The sequence below is a fragment of the Petaurus breviceps genome, unplaced genomic scaffold (assembly GCF_028583685.1).
Source record: "Petaurus breviceps papuanus isolate PSGF00001 unplaced genomic scaffold, PetGlider_PUasm1.0 90808, whole genome shotgun sequence".
Taxonomy (NCBI): Eukaryota; Metazoa; Chordata; class Mammalia; order Diprotodontia; family Petauridae; genus Petaurus; species Petaurus breviceps.
Window position 1 is genome coordinate 14,260,870 of NW_027187349.1, and position 25,079 is coordinate 14,285,948.

The 25,079-nt window shown below is 37.1% G+C and overlaps 1 protein-coding gene across 5 annotated transcripts in view; it reads left to right on the forward strand.

Annotated features, from left to right (window-relative positions):
• The window catches only part of SMOC2 (SPARC related modular calcium binding 2), a 261,908-nt gene that overhangs the window by 131,271 nt on the left and 105,558 nt on the right, over window positions 1-25,079 (forward strand). For 3 of the 5 annotated variants that reach the window (XM_069070461.1, XM_069070463.1, XM_069070464.1), the window contains 2 exons: window positions 2,317-2,367; window positions 3,442-3,516. In XM_069070461.1, the coding sequence (XP_068926562.1) occupies window positions 2,317-2,367; window positions 3,442-3,516 (126 nt within the window). Of the gene's footprint in view, window positions 1-2,283; window positions 2,368-3,441; window positions 3,517-25,079 lie in introns of all 5 variants that reach the window. The other 2 variants (XM_069070460.1, XM_069070462.1) reach the window with 1 other exon arrangement.

The window sequence follows — 25,079 nt, forward strand, 5'->3', positions numbered from 1 at the left end:
GAAAATAGGATACCATAGAGAGGGTGAATTGAGGAGAAGAAAGAAAATAGAATGGAGTGAAGAATTGAATTCAGTTTCTCACTATGGGGAGTATGGGAAAGGCAGAGAGGCGCATTACCATCAATCTATGTTCTCAAGAATTACATGGAAGATCTCCTGATTTGTCTTCAGTTTTATTTTTTCTGCTTATGCCCCTGGGTACGGGGAGGAATCCCATTTGCTGACTTCTCTTTTAGCCTTTAGTGAAAAAAGAGAGAAAACTGTTGAACTGAAATTACCTTATGTCAGACTTTTAAATGTCTGCTCTTTTTAATTCTCCTTTCTTGAATTCCAAGCCTTAAAAAAGCTAAAGAACAAAAAAAAGACTCTTTCTTAGAATATTTTTTGAACATGGTGACCATCATTCTATCTTATCTGCTTTTCTACTAGTAGATAAAAGTTGAATTTCTTTCCCCAGTTTTGTAGCAGAATAACAATGATAGTGATAATATAGTTAATACTTATATAGCACTTTAAAGTTTATAAAGCACTTTCCATATATCAGCTCAGCTTGAACCTCACCACTACCATGTGGGATAAGTGCTTTTCAAAAATTCTTTCCATTTGTCTCATAAATAAATTTTAATAAAAGTCTGCTTTGCATCAACAGGTAGCTAAGAGAGCAAATAGAAACAAGATATGCAATTATATCGAGCCCTTATATTGAGCACTATCTTGATACTGCAGATTCTTGTGGTTTAACATCAGAGTTATATCACAAATACATGCACACAAGCAAGCATTGATTTTGGCTCAGATATATGGAAGAACACAAGGAAAAGAAATTGAGATGGTTCTGATGAATCACCATAAAATGAATCACAATGACTTCCCTTGCTGGGGGCCATCTGTCTTGAGGATGTCTGGGTCCTCTTGAAGAACAAGCTCTCAAAAGAAACAGTGACTGTTATTGTAGTGTGGCTCACACCATTAAATACATCTATATCTATATCATCTATCTATCTATCTATCTATCTATCTATCTATCTATCTATCTATCTATCTATCTGTCTGTCTGTCTGTCTGTCTGTCTGTCTGTCTGTCTGTCTGTCTGTCTATCTCTCTATCCATCTATCTCTCTTATCTATCTATCTATCTATCTATCTATCTATCTATCTATCTATCTATCATCTATCTATCTATCTATCTATCTATCTATCTATCTATCTATCTATCCATCGATATCTGTTTTTTGGAAGGGGAAAGGCAAGGCAATTAGGGTTAAGTGATTTGCCCAAGGTCACATAGTAAGTGTGTCAAATGTCTGAGGATGGATTTGAACTTGGGTCCTCCTGACTCCAGGGCCAGTGCTTTATTCATCACATCACCTAGCTGATACATATGTATGTATGTATATATATATGTGTGTGTGTATATATGTGTATATGTGTATATAAAATTATCTGAGATTTATATATATATATTTAATGGTGTGAGCCATATATATGTTTCATATATATGGCTCATATAGAAGAACTATGATGTATAATTCAGTTTCAAGAACTTATCAGTTTAAATATATGTGTATATTTTTAAATGAGCATGAATTTATTCCTCTGTTCTCCAATCTTTCATTTCCTTTGTTAATAAAGGCAAGATAGCCACCTAAAACAAACTACATTCTCCCAGCCCCCAAAACAATAACAACGACAACACTTTTATGGGCTATTCTACAGTGGTTGGTAGAAGGAGACTTAAATGAGTGTGGATAAAGATGTGATACAGCAATAATTCACTTAATAGATCTTTAACCTCTATCTATCTCTCATTCATGAAAACACTGAGAGAGTATCACACATAGGAGTCCTGCCCCTAAAAGCTCAATCTTTTCTTTTAAGCTTTCTGCTGGACTAAATCCACTGAGTCTTTTTCCTTGCATTGTCTTCTCTTTTACTAAGCTTTCTTCTGCTTATAATCTTTCCATATTTTTACCCTGTCTAAATCCCAGTTCTTGATTGTATTAATACAGCCACAAATGCAGCAATCAATCCCACACCATCCCCCACCTCCTTGAGAGTCAATCTGAGAAGTAGGAAACATTTCGGAGCAGTGACTGATTAACATGCTGATTTACTGTTCTTATATGAAACCACTGCTTCAGGAAAAACTTTGTAAACTGTGTGTTTTTTAAAACTGAATTAAAGTGTGTAGTATGTTGTTTTTTGTTAACCTTTGGGGGCTATGAGCAGATCATTAGCATTAATCATATATGCACACTTATTTAACTTACTCTCATAATTGTAGTCTCCTTGCAAATCTTTTCCATTCTGAATTCAGATGATGCCTCAGCTCCTGCGCTGGAGACTCAGCCTCAAGGTGATGAAGAGGGTGAGTGTATTTTAGAAATGATCAGAAGATATCAGATAGTAGGCATTTAATGGGGAGAATGGGTGGGGGCAGAACAGTGGGGAATTAGAGTGGACAAAATTAGGAATTGAGAAAATTAAATTTTAGTTCAAGCCGTACTTATGTTAGAGATTATATTTGGCCATTTGCCCGATTTATGATGGGAGTTCTGTCATTTTTTCACATGATGAGGGCCAAGTGACTTTCAATAATATTGTCTATTGGAAACATTTGGCCTGAATGGTTTCATGCAGAAGAAAACTAAATTCACTTTTATTAAACTTTAAAGACAAATGAAGAAGGTGGCCATTGGCTACAAATTATGAACTGGAAAGTTGCATTTTGGCTTCTACATACCTTTTAATAATTAATATATTTAATACTTTAAAAACAAACCACAATTCTTGCCATATTTCCTGTACATATTTCATCTTTTTATAAGTAGTTATTATAATCACAGATCTCTTATCCCTCATCACTAATGGATTTTATTTTTTTGGAGTTCTCTATTTGTAATTTACGACCAAGTTACGAGGTAATTCTGTTTAAAGAACAATTTTAATCAACTATAATTATTGCAAATTTGACATACTTTGAGTGGCCATGTTCCTGAAAAAATTTTTAAATCAGATTTTACTTTAAATATGTGAAGATTGTTCTCATTTAAGGGAACTTCATTAATTCTTTTGGCAGAATGGAAACTCTGTTGGAGATGTAGACAACTCCCTTCACCAATGGGTCTTTTTTGTTTGGTCAGGGTTTTATCTTACAAGTGGAGCATACTGGTATTCAGAGACTTTCAGTCACCTGGAGGAAAGACAATGGAGTACAGATGATGCTAAGTAACAGGCTCAATAATTTCAAACTTACACTATTTTCTCCTTTTTGATCAGTTTTTTTTATGCATGTGAAATGACTTTCACAATTCCAAAAGATTTAAAACATTTCATTTTATTTACTATATTGATATTTGTCTTAGGACGTTAACTGAAGCAATACCTCCTTGGTGCATTTAAACTGTAAGTCATTTTCATTTTGTTGTGCTTAATTTCTTAGATATTGCGTCTCGTTATCCCACATTGTGGACTGAACAAGTCAAGAGCCGACAGAATAAAACCAATAAGAATTCAGGTAAGATAATAATCCCAACTTCTGGTAACAATGTTGTCAGAAGGTGAAAAGAGTGCACAAAATATGTTTTAATTTAGTATTAGTGCCAACTCTGGATGTAACCATGAGGAATGGGCTACTGTGACACCACTTCTCTCCATAGGTCATTAAGCTCTAACAACTTATTTTAGGCTTAGCTCCACATTAAGTTCACAGAAGCTGGGGCTAGGTAAAGGCAATGTTATTAGGGGAGGATTTAGAAGCAGTAGTGACCCTCACCTCAAAACCACTATCAAAAATTAATTTATACTCTTAAAATTTATACTCTGTTTTTTCAGTTAGCCAATTCATGATATGGGCAGTTTTAAACCTATTTGAACTGTCTGAAGATATGGCCTGATCTCTTTACTTGAGACGTCATGTTAGTACAGCTTATCATTTCACAATCCAGTATAAAAGGTGATAATTTAATTATTTTACCATTTTAATAATATGTAATTTAATGAAAATTAAGATATTTAAAAACTGGTTTGATTGATTTAAAAAAAATAAACAAATTAGCTAGTTCCAAGAGATACCCCAATGCCAAAAAACATCTGGTCAATTCATTCACAAAGGCAAGTTGATTCAATTTTTTACTTTTCCAAACAGGTTATTTGGATATTATATAGAGATGTCCACAGGGTAGAAATAGGGTGCTTAATTTTCAGTGACTGCTTCAAATTGCTTTTGTGGAAACTGGCTCTTTTCTTAATTACCATTTAGCTTCTTAGATAACTGTATGAATGTTTTCTTGGTCTCTGGAGTGAAATTTTGTGTACGGTTCCATGTGAAAGTAGTGATCATTATTCCTTTAAGATTTTTCAGCTACCGTAGGGACTCCAATTCAGTTATGACAAAGATTCAACATAACTTGAAAAAGAGGGATTGGAAACATCCCATGAAGGCAGCAATAGTCTGAAAACCTTCATGTGACTTGTGGTTATATCTTTCTTTCTTCAGAGCATTCTTCGAAAGTAAAACGAATGTACAAAATTAATAATAATTTAAAGGAGCAATTGAATTTCCAAAAAACTATTAAGGACTAACAGAAGAAATGGAGACAGATATTCAATGATCAGGCAGGATATATTAGTTCCCTTTCTTCTCTGAATGTAGGAAGTTTCAATAACCTTTAAGATCCTTTTGGATAAAAAAATAAAGCAAGAATGTTAAAATCGAGATCTCAACTATGTCAAGACCTCTGCACTTAACAGATTCAGTTGGAAATTTTGTTGTCAGCCTGAACAGCTATCTAAAACAAAACAAACAAAAGAAAAGAAAAGAAAAGAAAGAAAACAGGTTTGTCCAAGAAAGCTAATGGTTTCAGGATGGAGCTTGTCTATCTAGAGAGCTGATAATGGTTGTGTCCATGTTTGAGGACAAGGATTTTCCTTTTGTGTCTGTATTTCCTAAACCTGCATACTGCCTGGCACATAGTAGTCAAGAAATAAATGTTTGTTGGTTGATTAATAAATTAATTTATTAAACATTTAATATATACCATGGTTAGTGCTGGAAACACGAAGACAGACGTGAAAGTCTCTGCCTTTCAAGGTATGATAAGCACATTAACTTTGCTGATGGGTTTGAATGACAAGAAGGTGGCCATGATGACCATGAACATGGTGAAATTGATTGTCAGTGATATATTGACAAAAAATAATACATTATATCCTTATGCAGTGGGGTTGCTCCCCAGACTTATCTCCTGGGAAGTACTTTAGCACTAAACATCATTACTTGGTTGGACTCTTTCTTCATTGAAGCAACTTGGGATAATCACCCAGTTGTGATTCAATTCTGAGCAGACCTAATCTATGTCATTTTATTATTAGGAATATCAAATTGTTTAGTTAGATATAAACCTATACATGTTGGTGCTTGATAAATATTTACCATTGATAATGATGATGGTGATCACAATGGTAATGTGATAATGGTGACGATATGCTTTATGGTAAATTCCCCTAACTTGCTTAAAAATAGAATCTGAACTTTCTCAGTCAATGAACTTTAGCAGTGAGTCTGGTGATTTGTATTGGAAAAGAAATGATTATCAAACAGATGTGGATATATGAAAGTGGAAAAAATATTCTGGTTGGAGTGAAAAGGAAAGTAGAGTTTGTCAAGGTTAAATTGAATGACCTAAGTATTTTGATGACTTGTGGTGCATTTGGAAAGAATCCCTCGCTATGGATTAAGAGGACTTGGGTTTAAATTCTATGTCTGATACTTATTATATGGGTGAACTTGAGTACCTTACTTAACCTCTTTGGATTTAGTTTCCTCTTTTATGAAATGAAGGGATTTCACTAAATGGCCTCTGAGATCCCATTCTAGATCTATGATCTTATCAAGTCACTTTTTTTCTCTCTTCCAAACCATATTGTGTGTAAGTCAGCTTTATCTGATGGAATGCTACATTTATTTTTCTGTGTGGTCAGAACACATATAGTGATGCCTCAATAATTAAGAGGAAAAAATAAATAAAAGACTTGATTATAGCAACAATGGTTGTATTAAAATTGTGCATTCTAAAAACTAAATAATTTATGGAGCTAAATTTTCATCTACCCAACATATCCAACGTGGACTGATGAGAAAGAAACAGAAAGAAAAAACCTATGATCAGTCATAATTATAGCGCCTTGTAGCAATAAAGGTAATAGAGGGAGGGGCTTTTAAATCTCAGTAGTGCTTTTCTTGATTCCTGAAAATATTCTTAATTTCCAATTCCCCATATGTTAAACTCTTTAACAGTATGGCTTTGAATCAACGTTACATGCATGGACAGATGAAATAAATCTTCTGAGCAGCCAAAAATGGTTCACGGGGAGCTGAGAAGTCCATTGATGTTGGTGAATTCCTGATAAATTAAGCCTTCTCTCATAATTGTTGTTGTTGTTTGTCCTTGGTTCTTGAAGAGGACCATGGCATCAGGAAGGTGATACCTTGACTTGCAAATGAATTGGGATTTAAGGGAGGGGGGATGTGCAAAGTCACTCTCCTCTGGAGCCATCTGGGTCCAGTGGCAAGATATAGATCAGGACAACTGGAGATAGCCCTTTTCTGGTATAACGTGGCTGTCATGGAAGAAGAGTCAGACTAAGTATATGGACAGACAGTCAGATAACCAGTTTACAGGCTGAGGAGAAGGGGACCTTGTGAAATCTGTCTTTGCTCTGATGCCCTTCAGTCATTATTGGAAGCTCATGTCAAGATTGAGGATTTTCACATTTTCCCTCTCTCTATCTTGTCCTCTCTCCTCTTTACTATTCTTTCTGAACCATTCTTTGTTCGGAATGAAAAAGAACATAATGATATAGACTTGACCATTTATCTTGAATGAGAGATATAAAGAAATTAAACTTTATTGCTTAGGAGATGGTTTTTTATATGTTGTCTTCCTTGTTGTAAGAACATTTTTCTCAGTGACTAGGTCGATCATGTTATGCTCTTGCTAAGTGTGTTCCAGGGGCTCCCCATTACCTCTAGGGTCAAGTAGAAAGTCCTCTGATTGTTCTTTAAAGCTCTTCATCACCTGGTGCCTTCCTCCCTCTCCAGCCTCTTACACCTCTCTCTCCAGCATAGAATCTGTGATCCAGCTACATTGACCAACTTTGTAATTACTTGGACATCTAGCTCTAACGTCTCTACTCTCTGTACTCTTGCAGCAGAAAGCTGCCACATCTGTACTATTTTCTCTCTTGGTCTTTGCCTCTTAGTTCCTCAGTTTCCTTCCAGTTTCAACCAAATCCCACCCTGTATAGGAGGCTTTTCCCAGTTCCTGTCCCCACTCTTGCTAATACCTTCTACTTTCCATATTACCTTCACCTACTTTTGAATGTATCTTGAATATACCTACTTACATACACAATGTTCACCCCATTGGGATGTGAGCTCCTTGAGAGTGGGGGCTGTTTTTCTATTTTATTTTGTTTTGTTTTATCCCCAGCACTTAGCACAGTACGTGGCAAATAATAAGTGCTTGATAAATAAATGCATGTCAACTGAGTTCCTGGTCTACTATTAATTAAAGCTTGAATTTGATTAAACTTTTTTTTCATTTAACTTCAGTATTTTACACAGTGATTTGCTTTGAGGTGACTTTTATATTATTTTTGTCAGATTTTATTTTTAGACTTTAAAAGTTTACTGTGGTGAAAGCACTAAGACCTTTGGAATACGATATATATGTATGTGTGTATGTATACATGTATCTATGTGAACTAAATGTGTACATAACAGTTTGCTATGGTGAAAGCTCTAAGAATTTTATAATACCCTATATATGCACATACATATGTACACACACATATATATACCTATATACACACATATATATATATTACATATTTACATAAAAGTTTGCTATGGTAAAAGTACTAAGACTTTTATATATACATACATATGTGTATATATTATAGGGACAATGTATTTACATAGATATACAGACATACATATAGAAGTATATACATTGAAATTTATAAATGACACATCTTTGTAAAATATGTCATTGGTAAAGTCAATCCTTGTGAAAGCATACACCATTGTGTACAGGGAAATGCTGTGTGTTTGGATAGATTAAGGACTAGAGACACACAGAACAAGCTCATTTTTGTGTTACACCCTTCAGTAGATTTTACCAGATTTGCAGGCCTCTAAGTGACCTGCCAATTATAATTAACCAATAAAAACAGTACAGGCTTTCAGTATTTGGTGGTACTGAAAATAATGTCTCAGGAAATTCCAGTTTACATCAGTTACCCTACACTATAATTTGATTTAAATCAGCTTAAATGAGTTGAACACAAAGAGATGACATTGAGGAGATTTACAGATGCAGGGCATGAAATTACTGGATTATATTTACGTACTACATACCAGTTGCCCTGATACATGTTCATTCTGTCAGGCTGAAGAAAGTCATAACTAGCTGGCATCTTAAAAGGCCCTGACACCATACCATTTACTCCATTAACTTTTGACAATGTAATGTTAAGTTGTGGTATGAGTCACATGATGCATGCTGTTGCCGGGGTCTTCAGAAGTTTCAGACATCAAAATATTGTCATGGCCCTTAAATTTTTATATTGTTGATTTTTGGAAGAGGTTTGACTTTATAAACATCCTTGGTTGCACATTTATTTAATAAAACATAAATAGTTTGGGACCTATTCAATATTTTTTGTCTTTTTTTTTCTTCCTTTTCAGCATTCTTCTCTACTCTTTTATACAAAAGCCAAAACTAGTAATTCATTTTTCCTCTCGTGGTGTTCCTTTATAGCAGTTAAAAATAGCATATTTTTCCAGGAATTTGTGACCAAAATATCTAGCCTTCCATGCTACTGCTTAAATATAATAACATTAAGAGAAGTATCATTTCTTTCTTTACCAAATAAATTGAATACAGTTGTTATGTATAGTGTGATGGGTAGGATCAAATATGCTTTCAGGCTTATAATGACAGCATTGAAGTAGAAAAGGGAAACAAAAGTAATTTCCTAGTTTGTGAAAATAATAATAATAATAGCTAACATTTATCTAGCACTTATGTGTGCTAAGCAATTAAAAATGATCATCTCTTTTGATCCTCACAATAACTCTAGGAGGTAGGTGCTACTGTTATACCCATTTTTATAGATGAGGACACTAAGGGAAACATAAGTTAAGTGCCCAGGGTCGCACAGCTAGGAAATATCTGGGTCAAATTTGAACTCAGGTCCTCCTGACTCCAGGCCCAATACTTTATTTATTGTGCCACCTAGCTGTGCTTAATTCTAATTCACTAAAATTGGAAGTAGTAGCAAAGAAAAAACAGGGAGAGATAAACTCAGAACACTTATGTCATAAAATCCTTGAGGTTAAATGAATTCTCCTCACTGTATGTAACATTTTTAGCACTCTGAATTCTGGGTTACAGAACTACTGGGTGACAGAGAGGGGAGAGAAGACCCCCTTCTACCTCTTTCCCATCCCAACTTCTATACAAGTGGCAAAAGATAGACTCAGCATAGGACTGAATAGGTAGTAGCTGGGGACAATATTTGAAATGACCTAAGCAGGATTTAGGACAGCTTGAGATAGTCAGGGTAGATTGTTCTGTTTCCCTGGAGAATATGTCTTGAACATAGACAATCTTTATGTTCCTCATACAGAAATACATGTGTGTATGTGTATGTATATATGTATATGTATGTACACACATATATATGTATACATACACATACACACATATATGTCAATAGGAGACCCAATTTTCTCTTCTCCCCTCCATTTGTAAATGAAGAATTGCATGTCTCTTTCTTGCTCTTCTGGTTAAAAACAATCAAGTCTCATTCAATATATGTCTCCTTTTCTTAGGTTAGAAACCTTTTACAGAAGAACCATTTGGAAGATGCCAGTCTTGGAATGTAGATTATAGATTTCATTTGATAGCCGTGGGTATCAGCATGCTTATGTGTGGTCTAAGTGGTGGTGATTTGTTCCTGAGAAGTTCATGTTGCTTTCTATCATCGGCATGATCTAATGGAGAGGATGGGGGATTTGGATCAGAGCACCTGAGTAGAAACCCTGGTTCTGCCATATGCAGCTTGTGGGTGAAAGTATAAGTTATGTGTCATCTATGGACCTCACACTCCTCATCTATAAAAGATGATCTAAGATCCTTTCAAGTTCAGAAGCCTGGATCTTATAATTCATTAGCATAATGAGTTTGTTAGGTTAGCTCATTTACAGCAGGAAGAGTTTGGACCTGAGGCTTTCAGGCTTGGGAAGAAATAGAGCTGAGAAAGGAGGAAGGGGGAAGTATGTCAGCAAAGGAAGGACTCCTAAGGCTCCAAAGTCTTGACAGTGAATTATGAGAGGAAAACCTGAAAGCTCTAGACCTGAGCTAACTTTTCCTAGGCTAGTGATGGCACAGTAAGAAGAACGCTGAATTTTCAGTCAGAGTGTCTCAGGTTGAAGCCTGGCTCTGTTATTCTGACCCTCAGTTTCCTCATCTGTAAACTGAGGGATTAATTTTAGGTGAATTCCAAGGTTCCTTGCAACTCTAGATTCTGATCTACATACAACCCATGGACTTTCATAGAATTTCAGGGTTGAAAGGGACATCAGTAACCATCTAGATCAGGGATGGGGAACCTGAGGCCTCAAGGCCACATATGGCCCTTTAGGTCCTCAAGTGTGACCCTTTGACTAAATCCAAACTGAATACCACTACAGAAGAGTTCTGTGAAGTTTGGATTCAGTTAAAGGACTGCACTTGAGGACCTAGAAGGCCACATGTGGCCTTAAGCCTGAAGCTTTCCCACTCCTGGTGTAGTCCAACCTATAGCTAAGTAAGAACCATCTCAACAACATACACAAGTGACCATGCAGTTTTTCTTGAAGATCTTCCATAAGGGAGAATCCATTACCTCCTTAGTCAGCCATTCCATTTTTGGATAATTCTCTTCATTCAGAAGTTATTCTTTACTTTAAATCTAAATCTGCTTCTTTTTAACCTCCAATCATTACTCCTACTTCTGCTCTCTGGGGCCAAACATACTTGTCTTTTTCTCTGTCAAGGAGAATGATCTTTGGTATGGAAACAACAAGGCTCAATGAGATTTGAAACTCAAAATCGTAAAAGACCACAATCTGATCAGGATGAATTAGTATATCCCCAGGCCCAGAAAAACTACATCCCATTGCACTGAAAGAACTGACAGGTGGGATTGCTTAGCTACTCTCAGCAATCCTTAAAAATCATGAAAAATTGTAGAGAACTGGAGAAAGGCAAATGCTGTCTAGTTCTGTTTTTTAAAGTATAAATAATGGAATCTGCTCACCTTAGCTGATAAGCTTCACTTTGATTCCTGGCAAAATTCTTGAATATACTAAAATAATGGTTATTGAATATCTAGAGAAGAAAGTCATGATTAAAATGAGCCACACATAGCTTCACCAAGAATAGGTTATATAGTAAGGAAATTGGAAAGCAGTTTCTCAGAAGATAAAGTTAAACTAACATCTTACACCATACGCCACAGAAAGTTCCAGATGGATACATGACCTACATATCAAAGGCATATTACAAACAATAAATAAATAAATAAAAAGGCCCCAGAAGAAGTTACGTTCTACAATTAAGGTTAGAATCAAAGACTTAACAAGTTCAATATAAAACAGTAGTGTGATGCATCTCATACTGTTAAAGAAAAAAGTTAATACAAGTTTATATTACTAGGAAGTAATGAACTGGTCAGACCTCATTGGGAACATTATGTTCAAGTCTTGGTGCCAAATTCTAGGAAGAATATTGACTAGTTGAAGAGAGCCAGAGTAAACAAAATGACAAGTTTGCAAATTCTGTTTTAGGAGATTATAGATTGGGGAAGTGCAGAAAGTGTAAAGAGGGGGCGGCCAGGTTCCTTAGCGAGTAAGAGCACCGGCCCCAGTGCCGGGATGACCTGGGGATCAAATCCGGGCTCAGATACTTAGCACTACACCCAGAAATAACTGGCTGTGTAACCTTGAGCAAGTTACTTAACCACGATTGCTTAAAAAAAAAAGTATAAAGAGAAGATGGTGTTTGTGTGTGTGTGTATGTGTTAAATGCATGACAGCTGTTTTCAAGTATTTAAAGGACTATCTCTTGAAACATGGTTTAGACTTCTGCTTGTTTATGGTGAACTGAACGAATAGATGACAGGTGCAGAAAAGTGAACTTGGGCTTGATATAAGGAGGAAGGGCCTCATAATTAGTGGCATACCAAGGTAGACTATGTTTCAGTAGGAGGTACTGGACTCTGTCTTGGAGATTGCCAAGTAAAATCCAGATGACTGTTGAGTTCAGGAGGGAATACTTATGCAGGTGTGGGTTAAATAGATAGCCCTTGCTTTCTTCCAATTTTTAGATTCTGGGATTACATTTTTGGAATGCTGCTGTCAGTTCTTCCTTTCTAAAACAAATTTGGAAAAGATAAAACTTTCTTTTTCTTTGCATGAATTACATACAGATGATAGCCCACATTTCTTATTATTACGATGCACATAAAATTCATATTGCCTGAATAGCTCATTCCTCAACAAGATCAACTCCTATTAGATATGAAGCCTTGTGTACCTTTTGTGGTATTAATTTCCTCTGTGCCCAGAATGCTTTCAAAGTGTCTGTCCCAATTTCTGCTACGAACTAATCTAGACTATCAAAGAGATGGGTGCCATATTTTGTTTGTTTGGAGGACTTTTTAACACCACCACAAAATAACAAGTATCTTCTGTGAAGCCCACACCCCTTACCCTGTGCAGTGGGCTCTATACCCTAACAATAATAAGACATTATGTATATACTGAAAGTATGAAAGAACCACCCTTCAAAGCACACAGAGGGGGTCCTCCATAAAGGAAGAGAAAGAACTGCGACTCAAGTAATAGTTTCTGTGTGATAGTTTCCAGTCGTAATCACTGGCCATGGCAATGTGGCTTACGTAAATAAGAGAACTGAGTGAGCGGAAAGAGTAACCATTAATATAAGGCTAACATTGGGAGAATGAGGAAAAAGGAACAGATGGAATGAGTTAATTGGTTAACATGAGTTAAAGTTAAATCTTAACCTGATTGTGTAGATATTTGTAACTGTAGTTATTATGCTTTGCTAATTATGTTACCTCATATCCATTAAATAGGATGACGCAGAGCTTTTGCACACTTTTCCTATTTGGTAGAGCTTTTCATTTCAGGTGTCTTATTTACCTGTAATTAAAAAAAATTGTTAACCAAATTTCATTTGAGATTATATTATGAGCTCATAAAAATGTTGTGGAAGCACACCTTATCTGAAGGTCTTAGACCTGATTTGATCAATCACCATTGTATGTTAATATGTAATTCTCTGCCAGTCACCATATGACGTACTCAGCAGGGATGCAAAACTCAAAAGTGCCATTGCATCAGAGACTCTGTAGTATTATTGAGGAAGCAAAATGTCCCAATATCCTATAAATAAACAAGAATGAAAGAATCACATGAGGAAAACAATCAATAGCAAATGGCAAAATGTGCTCTCTGTGAATATACAAGGTGCTTTTCACATTAGAAGCTAAGTTACTTAAGGGTAGGGACTCTTTGCTTTTGTCCTCTAGCACTTAGCACAGAGCCTGACATATAGTAAGTACATAATAAATAAGTGCTATTGATCAACTAACAGCATGCAATAGGAGTGAAAGGAAGAGAAACATTTTAGAGAGTAGTTGAGTAAGACTTCATGGAAAAGATGGGCCATAAACTAGACTTGGATGGAAGGGTGGCATTTGAAGAGGTAAAGATGGAGTATTCTTATCAAGGATATACAGATTCAGTACAAAGTCAAGCTTAAGAACACTGGAACCAAGGATTTCTGATTCTGAGAATTTGGTTAATAATGAGCCTTATTTTGGGGAAGTTGCATCTGGTGGTTTAGTTGTATGCATGGAGAGATTTACAAAATTAAAAAAAAAATGAAATGGGCACACATTAAAAAATCCTTTACTTCCAAAGAATGCATTTGGTATATGTGAGAAAACAAGTCAAACTTCCATGATCAATTCCAAATAAGAAGCTCCCCTAGCCAGATTCCTGGTGTTGCTTAGTTTCATTAGTTTTCCATTTCCGCCATGTTGGGCTCAAAGGCAGAGATTTTTCCTAAATCCCACATTCTTGGCATCATTACCTTTTCTCTACTTTCTTTTCTTCAAATGTGTTCTTTCCCCTACAATCTAAACAGGCAGTTCAAGTACTGAACTAATCTTTTTTTTAAAGTGCAAAGGAATTTCATGATAAAAATTATATATAGTTGAGCTAAATTATAATTCTCTTCTTATTCAATAGCTTGGTCTGTTTTATAGGTTTCATAGGATATAGAACTCTTCTAGTTCTATAAACCTTAGAGACCATAAGTTCCAAACCCCTAGAAAAAGTGAGGCCCAGATAATCTAAATGACATGCACAAGGTAGTAAGTAGCCAAACCAACAAGGACTTGATCCTAGGTCATCTGGCTCTAAATCCAGTCCTATTTCATTTAACTCTGCTATATAGTATTCATTCCCCCTTGTGATTTTTCTTTCTAATCTACAATTTTCTTTTCATTGCCCTGCCCCACTCCTACCCCATTTTCCAATGTGTTCTCCAGGCTCCTAAGTCCCTGAAGAAGGGGGGGAGGGGATTGGTCTTTTCTTTTATTCAAAGGCAGTTAATCTAAATTGAATTGTTCTTAATAGTCTTCTCTTAGGGAGTCCCTGATTGCCATTCTTCTTGGCTACACAGCACCCATTATTTTACTACTTTCCCTTAAGCAGGTCAAAACAAATAGAAGAAAATCTTAGCTCAAATTTGTCATGAGATACTCTAGGGAGTTATTTAGCATGGACCCCAAGGAAATGAGAACAGTAATGGGTGTGTACAAGGGGGAGAAGGGGATCTGCTGGTATCTGTGCAATTCACCTGTTGAATATGAGATGTGAATAGAACATTGAATTTGAGATGTCCCAAAGACAGTTGGTGATGTGTGACTGTAGCTCAGGAGAGAGGTTAGTGTTGGATATATGTATATGTACACATAGCATACATATATGCATATATGTACATAATATATTATATGCCTATATAAACATGTATGCATATGTATACAATACATTTCTATACACATATATGTATATATACAATCCATATAGAATTATTATCTGGACTGTTGGGTATTGATGAAACCCCTGAAAGATAGAGAGGGAAAAGGAGAGAACAGCCTAGAGCAGAGCCTTGGGAGATGTTCACAGCTAGTAGATAGACCTGGATGAAGAGCTAGTAAGGAATTCTGAGGAGTGGTCAGACAGGTAGGAAAAAAATGAAGAAAACAGGGTCACAAAATCTCAGTGACCAACAGTGTCAAAGGCCTCAGAAGGAACAAGTCCTTTTGCAGATGAAGAAACTGAGGCCAAGGTGACTCGCCCAAAGTCATACAGATGTAGGTGATGTCGTGGCTAGAATACTGCACTTGGATTCTTGAAGGCTGGTCCAGATCCTTCCTTAGATGTTTACTAGTTGTGTGACTTTCTGGGCCATTTTACCCCTAGCAGCCTTTTCTGCAAAATGGGGATAATAATAGCAACTTCACAGGGTTGTTGTGAGAATTAAATGGGATGATATATGTAAAATGCTTTTAAACCTAAATGAACTATATAAACTTTAGCTATTAGTATCTTTAATGGTGATATCTTTAGCTCCCAAGGATTCAGTTGCATTTTTTTAATGCAGAAAACCCCCAAATGTATGCATCCAACTCTAGCCTGCTACCTGAGGTCTAATAGTGCATCCCCACTGCCTGTTGGACATTCTGATCTGGATGTTCTAGATAGCACAAACTCAACATGTTCAAAACAGAACTAGTTATCATCTGCCTCTCTCAAACCCTTCTTCTGACTTTCCCTCTTGCTGTTAAGGGGGCCGCTGTCTTTCTGGCTACCTGGGTTTACAACCTCTGCGTCATCCGTAATTCCTCACCCTCATTAAGTCAATCAGTGAACAAGCACTTGTTATTTGCTCACTATGTTCTAGGCATTGTGCTAAACACTGGCAGATACAAAGAGAAGCTAAAACATGATTTCTGCCCTCAAAAAACTCACATTCAAATTGGGGGGAAACGGGGAGGCTACAATATACAAATAACAGTATATACAACATACATATAGTATAAATGGGAAGTAATCTCAGAGGGTAAGCACATATTCATTTAGTTGCCAAATCTTATTATTTTCCCCTCTACAACCTCTCCATTGCCTCTATTCACATAACCACCATTCTAAATCTCACACTATCTCTTGCCTAGACTATTACAATAGCCTGCAAATTAGTCCCCTACCTCATTCTAATCTCTACCCTCCCCAGACACTACCCTCTCCTATCCATCTGTCATACAAATGTCAAAGTGATTTTCCTAAATCATAGGAAATCACACCTCCACTCAATAAATTCTCATGGCTTCTTATTATGTCCAGGATCAAAGATGAACTTCACTATTTGGTTTTGAAAGCCTGTCAAAACCTGGTTCCTTCCTGTTTTTTTTTTCTAATTTTCTCATATACTACTACCCTCCAAAAGTTTTATAGCCCACCCATACTGGCCTATTTGGTATTCCTCACACATAAAACTTGTTGTTTTGTTTGGGGAACAGGGGAGTTCTAGGAATAAGGCAGCCTGGTCAATGGGCACTTGTTCCATTTTTCATCCAGGAAAAAGGCTCTAGGTCTTCAGTTCTGAGTCTTTATGGAACATGATCCAGGGTGAGAGATATGCTTCCCAAAACTATGCTGAATCTGGGTGAAAGGGTAATAAAGATCCCTGATGTGCCAATTCAAGTGGTGGGCTCAAAAGCAGTTTCCCAGGCCATGAATTTCCCTCTTCTCTCTTATCCTTCCCCTTCTTCCAATGAATTTTATCCAGGCAACAGAATTCTTAGTAACTGATTAATGATCTTGATGCCCAAAGCTTCTCTTTAGAACTAGGCCAAACCTAATGATTAATTAATGATTAATGATTCTTCCAGAGTTCCCTTTTAGCTATTGCCTTGCCTGGTATGAATCTACTTCCACAATGCCATTGGAGCAAGGTCCAGAATCGATTCTCTAAAAAACAGATCAGTAAAAACAAATATCTTTCTGCCTTTTCGTAAAATATATATAAAGTTAGAGGTTATTTTCTTTTAATACTTTAGAAATGCCTGGTGAACAAACAAAAAACCAAAGTGTGATATGCTTTGAAAAATGGTTTAATTTCACAAGTGTGATAATGAATCCTACACATTTCAATCTTCATCTTATATTACTTGGGAGGATTTTTTTCCCCTGTAGACCATAACTATGTGTATAATTACCACCCCATCAGCCCATCTCAATCTTGAGAGGCTCAGGAAGTGTAAGAACCCTAAAAGATCAAGCTGAGAGTCAACCTACTTACTATACTTCCCTACTCACAGGCTCCATGGGTTCAAGCAGGGGTCTTTACAGAGTATTATCACAGCCTTTAAGATGCCATAAAACACTATTTGCATGCAGCTCCCACTTAAGCTAAGCCCCCTAAACTTTTAGGAGTTTCCTAATTACTGATGATTAGCATGGTGAGAATTGATTGCACATGTGACTGGTCTTCTTGAGGAAAGGCCAAGATAACAGAGCTTTATAGAAAGTATAAACCCTGCAATGCTCAATAAATATTTAATGAATGGATAGTTAGCAGGGGTGACAGACCCTATTAGCATCTTTTTGTTTTTGTTTTCTTGCTTTTTTAAGTGTATGGGGAAAAGGGAAGGAAAAGTTAGAATTGTTTGATTTGAGGTAAGGAACTCCTAATGAAGAAGGATATCACTGAAGGTCTGTACCAGTTCTGAAACTTTTACTCTTAGAGAGTTCCCAGTAACTGAGGATTTCAGTGAATTGCCCACGGTAATATAGGCAGTAAGTGTTTGTTTAAGGCAGGTCTTTTCAATAAATACTTATTAATGTCTACTTTGTGCCAGCATGTATTAAGCTTTGGGGGTACGAATAAAAAAGGAGCTTACAATCTAATGGGGAAAGAAAAGGAAACTGAAAAGAGGTGGGGGTGGGGCAGGTCAGGGATTATCCATTGGGTGGGGACTGGCTATGGAGGAATGCATAGGTGGTACAGTGAATAGAACTCAGGGCCTGGAGTTAAGGAAGATCTGTACTCTATTCTGGACTCAGACATTTATTAGTTGCATGACTTTGGGTAAGTCACTTATCCCTTCTTGCCTCAGTTTCCTTAGCTGTAAAAAATGGGGATAACACACCTGACAGGGTTGTTGTTGTGGGGGCCAAATGAGATATTTGCAAAGCATTAGCATAGTACCTGACACATAGTAAGTTACTATATAAAGCTCTTTCCTTTCCCTCATCTCTTCCGTGGAGGCAAAATCAAGCAGAGCTGCTGATGGAAAATAGAGAGTTACCTGAAAAGTTCTGAGTCTTCGAAAAAAGAAGGCTTTGGGAAGAGTTTAATACACTCCTCTCCAGCCCTCCAATCAGAAGGGAGATGCAAGTTAGGGAGCTGAGATATTGAGTTATCAAAAGTCGAGTCGGTCTGCATGGGGATGAAATTTCAGGTGGTCAGCTTATGGCATGATGTCCCTTGGAGTTGAAACTAAGCAGAGCCACTGATGAATCTAGGACTTGACCCCAGGTCTTACTGATTCTGAGAAAATGCAAATACCCCTTCTGGGGGGGAAAAAGGGCACCTTTAAGACATTTCCAGTCACATACCATCAGGTTTTGAGGAAGAAGAGAAGGTAAAAATAAAATCCAATCAAACTGCATTGTAAGGAGAAGAATAAGTATTTTGAGATCATTGAGTCTTAAACCTAACTCTGATTCTGTTTCTATTTCAATTTTTATGTCTGCATCTGTTTTCTTTCTGATGGTACAGTTAGAAAAGCTCTTGAAGGCTATCTACTCCGAGTAGTTCCTCTTTTTACATGTCATATGGGGTGAATTTGGTGTCTTTCACCTCAGTTTATATAATCGAGGAAAATAAGGGTTAGATAACCAAGGTAAGAAAATATGAATATGCTAATAAATCACAAAGAGCATATATATATGCATATATACATATATAACACACATACACACATATGTGTGTATACACATACACATACATATGCATATGTATACACACATTCACATACTGTAATGCCTTCATTAAATTTGAAAAGGCTCCTCTGATTGAATTGGAAGAGAGGCTTAGTGTTAGCTGACCAAAGATTGTCCATACCTCCTAGGGGACTTTAAAAAAGATAAGCTGAAGCAGTCGAAGCTGATAGAAGGCAGGAAGCCACTTTGTGGTTTGTGACCCCTGGATCTCCAGCAAAGGGAAATGATTGGACAGGAGAAGAGATCCATTGTGGAGAGGAACAGACCTAAGGAGCCCAACTGAGCAACTGACCCATCACAGATGCTATGCCTTAGAGGGAGCAGCTTGAAGAAAACACAAGAAGAGAAAGGACATTCAGACCCTGCAATACTGGATTCATATGTTGTCTTGTCCAAAAACGTTCCTTACATGTGTGCTTCAATATCAGTGTGCCCCAAATTAATCTCACTCTTCCTACTGATGATAGATATGTATCTCACATATGTACATATATATAGGTATATTTGTGTATGAGAATCCACCCTAGGTTTGTGGGGGGTTCTATTGTATCCTACTGTTCTTACCATCTTAGGAAATTCCTTTGTTTTGAGTTAATTGTGACTTCTGCCTGATTTATAAAGGCAAGTATACCATAGGGGTTCATGAGCCTTGGTTTTAAGAATTTGGACCATCAGGTCAGCATACTTCTATAGCCTCCAAGCATTGTCATCTCTCCATGGGATCAGCCTGCATGTCTGTGAGTTTGGGTAGGTAGATCCAGATGGGATGTTAAATATAAATGAGGAAACTGAAGCTCAGAGGGGTTAAGTAGCTTGCTTAATTTAATAAACATTTATTAAATACCTACATTGTGTCTAGAACTATGCTAAGCAGGTGTAAAGCCAATCGCAAACAGCTCTCCTGAGAACTGCTGCTGTGAATAACCTTAAGGTTCTGATCAATAGTGTAGTAAATTCTCTATTTGTTCAGCAAAAAACTAAAGCAAAACATTCACAAAAATATAACATGACAATTTATTACTAAGGTAGCCACATAGTCTTAAACAAAACATATGATTCAGTAGGTCACAATCTCCTCAATCAGTATAAACTATCCATCTAAAGTCTTCTTTCACCTTGATTGGAGGCTGGCTTCCAATATCCTTAAGTCGGATCATCCTTAAGGGTAGTGGAAAGTACAAAGACATCCACCCTTAGGTCTCAATAAATCATAATCTCATCAGTCAGCACTAAGTGCCCAAGTAAAGGTCCTTTCATCTTAAGTTGAGGCTGACTTCCAAATTCCATGGCTCCTCTTCGACACTCTCAGCTCTCGCTTGGATTCACCCTTCTGTTGCCTGGATTCACAGGTAGGCAGCTGTCTGATTGCAGCTTATGGTGACTAGTCCACTCTAAGCTCTTTGCAGTTTCTGTTTCTGAGAAGACAAAACTTAACAGAGCCACAACAATTTTACACACATCAAGCTTGGCAGAGTTACAACAATATTCACACACATTTCCGGCATTATCATCTCAATTCAATTTCTGTCTGACAGAGTACCACAAACCAACAGACAAAGTGTCTGTCTGAGAAATCAAACATAAATCAATAGTAAAGTCCCAGGACTTATGTAAATGGCAGTAAAGCCCTCTTTCAGGACTTTTGTAAATAGCAGCAAAGTTTTTTTTTTTTTTTCCAGGGCTTCCAGATCATCATTAAAGTCCTCTTTCAGGACTTCTCTCCAAAAACAATAGACAAGGCTTTTGTCTGACAGACCAATAGACAAGCTGCTACAGAGTGCTGAAATCACAAGCATTCTCCCTCTGAGTTTTGCTTGGTCCTAGCTTGTGCTTAAGCTATTATCTACTCTGCTTCTTCCCATCGAATCCTTCCTGTTCCAGTCTTTAGGCAAGTTTCTCCCATCATGGGCTCCATATGATGATGTTAGGCCTATTAAGGTCATGGAAGGGCTCCAAACTAGCTTAGGCCTATTAAGGGCAACACAATGTGTACTGTTTCCAATAAATACTTGATATAATCACAGGAGAGTCTCAAAGACACTTGAGTAGCTGAAACAAGGAGCTAAGTACTACTCTGCTTGAAACAAGGAACAAAGTAATACTTTGCTCACCATTACAGCAGGTAGTAATTACCTGATTCAAGGTAACTTTGGGGATTTTTTTACCTTGAAAAGGTAAAATTTCTACCTACAACATGAATAGTAAAACAGGCCACAGCAGAGATCCCTAGCCTTTTTATTCTGAAGCTGACTGAAATAAAATAAAATCAATACAGGACTCTAGGGACTCTATCTCTCTTTGATAATAGTGACAACTAAGTGCCAAGTCTACTCTTTACAATCTTCGTGATTTCAGACAAATCAGTTAACCTTCCTGGGCCTCAATTTTCTCTTCTACCAAATGAGGAGTTGAACTATATGGCCTCTTAGTTCCTTTTCTAACTGTACATCTCTTATGCATCCTAGGTCACTATAGTATATTGGGATGATTTGCACAGGGCCTTTACTAGGGGTGGAGGAGTAGGGTGAGAGGCACTGAGCTTTCCTCTAGGACCAGGCCAAAATGTTGACATTTTTCAAACTGCTGCCTGCCTTGGTAAATGTAAGCTTTAATTATCTAGAATGGACTGGTTTGTTTGAAGTATGCTATAACTTACATTTCTCCTCTTCTATTGAAAACACAATGTTGTTGAAAAAACAGCTGTGGTGTATAGGAACACCCTTATTATTATTAGCTTTTAAAATCAGCCAGTTGTTTTGAAGGGCTGAGGTTTCTTCTTTTGTTGCCTCCCTCTTTCTCCCCCAAAGTAGTTTTCCACCACAGTTAAGGGTCACAATACTTTTGACATCAAAAGCGCCTGTGGTAAAGAAGCCTGTGCCAACCAGAAGTTAAGCCTCCTGATCAGAGCTGGGAAACTGGTCAGAAGCAACTTCCGACCAACCATTCCATCAAAGCCTGGACAGTAAGTTGGGCTGCGTGGGCCATTGGCAGGAGGACCCACTGGTCTGAAGAGTCACTAGCAGGTATTTGCATGTGGCTTTGACTTCTCTATGCAAAATACCAAAAAAAGCAGCATAGGCAGTGCCAACCTGGAAAAATTAGATTTTAGTTGACCATTTATTTTAAATTCGAAATTGGTGATGGGGTGGTGTGTGTGTGTATGGAGGGGGGTGGGGGAGATATGGAGTGTGCATGGAGAGTCTGTTTTTTCTCTCTTATCCATGACTCTTCCAAAAGTCATGTATTGTGAGCCAGGAGATAAACCTTTCCAGACCTCCCTGGAGCTCTTATATGTTATGTCAGTCTTCAATTTCAGGCTGCTCTGGTACGCTCATTAGAATTCAGCCCTATCTTTGATAATCCCCTTGTTTTACAAGTATTGCATTTATCTTCTTTTTGATTTTGCATATTAGCCCCAGAATACCCCAGTTCTGACATCTCTAAAACATTCCTCCCACTTAGGATTAAAAAAATAATGATCCTTCCTCCCCAAACCATTAAAAAGGTTCTGTTTTACATCCAAGAAGATATCCTTTATGTTCAGGATGTTCCACAGTTTTATTGGACCCCCTCAGTGAAAATATTTTTCTGCTTTATGCAAGGTTGATAATTTTTGTTTTATTGCACATATTAAAATGGGTGCCAAAAGATAATAATCTTCTCTTGAACTACTTTAAATCAGAGTATATTGAATCCCATAAAAAGGAAAAAGTCAAATCTTCTATTTCAGTTTAAAACTTTTTGATATCCTCCATCTTATTGCCTAACCACAAGCTTGTAGAAGAGAAACACCACTAAGTTTCATAAGTGTGGACTTACACGCTAGGATGTACATGTCTGCTTCGTTATGATGAGAGTTGAAAGTCAAATTAATACATATACCATCATTTAAAGTTGTTTATAAATCTATATTGTCCAGAGATCAGCCACAACTGAAGTTTTCGAGTTTTCCTAATTGTTAGATATACTTTCAAGAAATTTAAGCAGACTTACTCTTTCTAGTCTTAATGATTCATTCAAACTTGTAGCCAAGTAATAGAAATACAATATCCAATCATAAAACTACAGGTCAAATACAGAAAGATAGCAAATTATATCTAATTTTGTTTAAAATACACTAATGGACAGACTATTTTGGTCATTCGCTTTTGCATACAAAGGGGTACACTTTTGTTTGGTTTTTAATAAATCGGTATGATAATGAAACTGAAGGCACCTTTGGATGACCTTAGTGTCCTATAAGGTATCCTTTGCATGTTATTGTTGATATTCTCTGACCTAGGATCATAGGATCAGTGATTATGGCTAGAAGGGACTTTGGGAACCCTTTAATCTAAATCTTTATTTTAGAGGGGAAAACACAGTTCAGAGTTTGTAATTGATACAATGTCCTACAGGAAGTACTCCCTGAGTCTCTCTGTCTAGATCTTCCATTCTCTCCCTGTCTTTCCCTCAAACTCCCAGTCTCTCTTTTTTACAGAAAATAAAAGGAAATAGTGGCTTCCTAGGGACAAACTCCTAACTCTGTACTTTGTCAAGTCACTATGAAAGAGGTAGCAAAAGTTTAAAATAAGTTCTTTAAAATGTAATATTACTTCATAAGGATTTTTGCCCTACTTTTTGAATGACAATAAGAAAGATTTATATTATGTCTACAGTTAGCAAACAACAAGGTTTCTGCAGAAATAGTTCTGCCACTGTTTATACTGGATCAAGCCTCTTAGATGTGGTATAGATGAGGTTCATGCTTTAGGTGGGAGTTGAATCAGATGATGTCTAAGCTACATTTCCACTTTAGGACTCTACAGAAAGGTACTATATGTAGATATAGTAAATTGTATATTGTATATTATAGTATATATATATAGTATATTGTGTATGTATATGTATGTTTGTGTGTGTGTGTGTGTGTGGCAGGAGAACCCCCTTGCCTGTATCCATCCATCCATCCATCCATCCATCCATCCATCTATCTATATGTGGGGAGAGAGACAGAGACAGAGACAGAGAGAGAGAGAGAGAGAGACAGAGACAGAGAGACAGAGAGAGACAGAGAGAGAGACAGAGACAGACAGAGAGACAGAGAGAGACAGAGACAGACAGAGAGAGAGAGAGACAGACAGACAGACAGACAGACAGAGACAGAGAGAGACAGAGACAGAGACAGAGAGAGACAGAGAGAGAGTTTTTTAGACTAGGTCTTCCCATCTCATCTAGGCTGGAAGTTCAGTGACCACTCATGGGCTTGCTCTCATTACTGATGAGCATGAATGCTTTGACCTCCTCCATTTCTGACCTGATGTTGGACTTACAGTGAACTCTAGATTAGCTTAGCCACTGGAGCTCATGTGTTCCACTAATCTCAGCCTCCCAGGTAGCCCAGATTGTGTAAGGTATGTGCTACCTTGATCAGAACAATTGTATTCTACTTATGTCTTTGCTATTGCAAGGAAATGACATGAAAACTTTTCAGTAATATGATGAGATGGTGTAGCATTTAAATACCTGTGTAGATATACAGTTAAGAAAATAAATGGAAAAAAAAGATGTTTCTAGTATAGACATTGCTTCTTACACTGCTACAAATCCATTTGTAAGCTCCTTCTTTAGAGAGGAATTCTGATGCCAAACATGACCCTCAGAGATCTAGGTTTACGTCTGACAGAAGGCTAGAATTACTATGAGGACACAGCAAAGTGGTGATAACAGGTAGAAAATGAGCCAATTTTGTAAGAGCACAGATGTGAGATCCACAGTGGTTGTTGCTATTATATCACCTCTCTGGTGTATGTTAAATAGAGGCACAGCCCTGATGGCTTTCTAGATTATGTGAGTACAAAGGGTTCCAGCTTATGTGATGTGTTAGG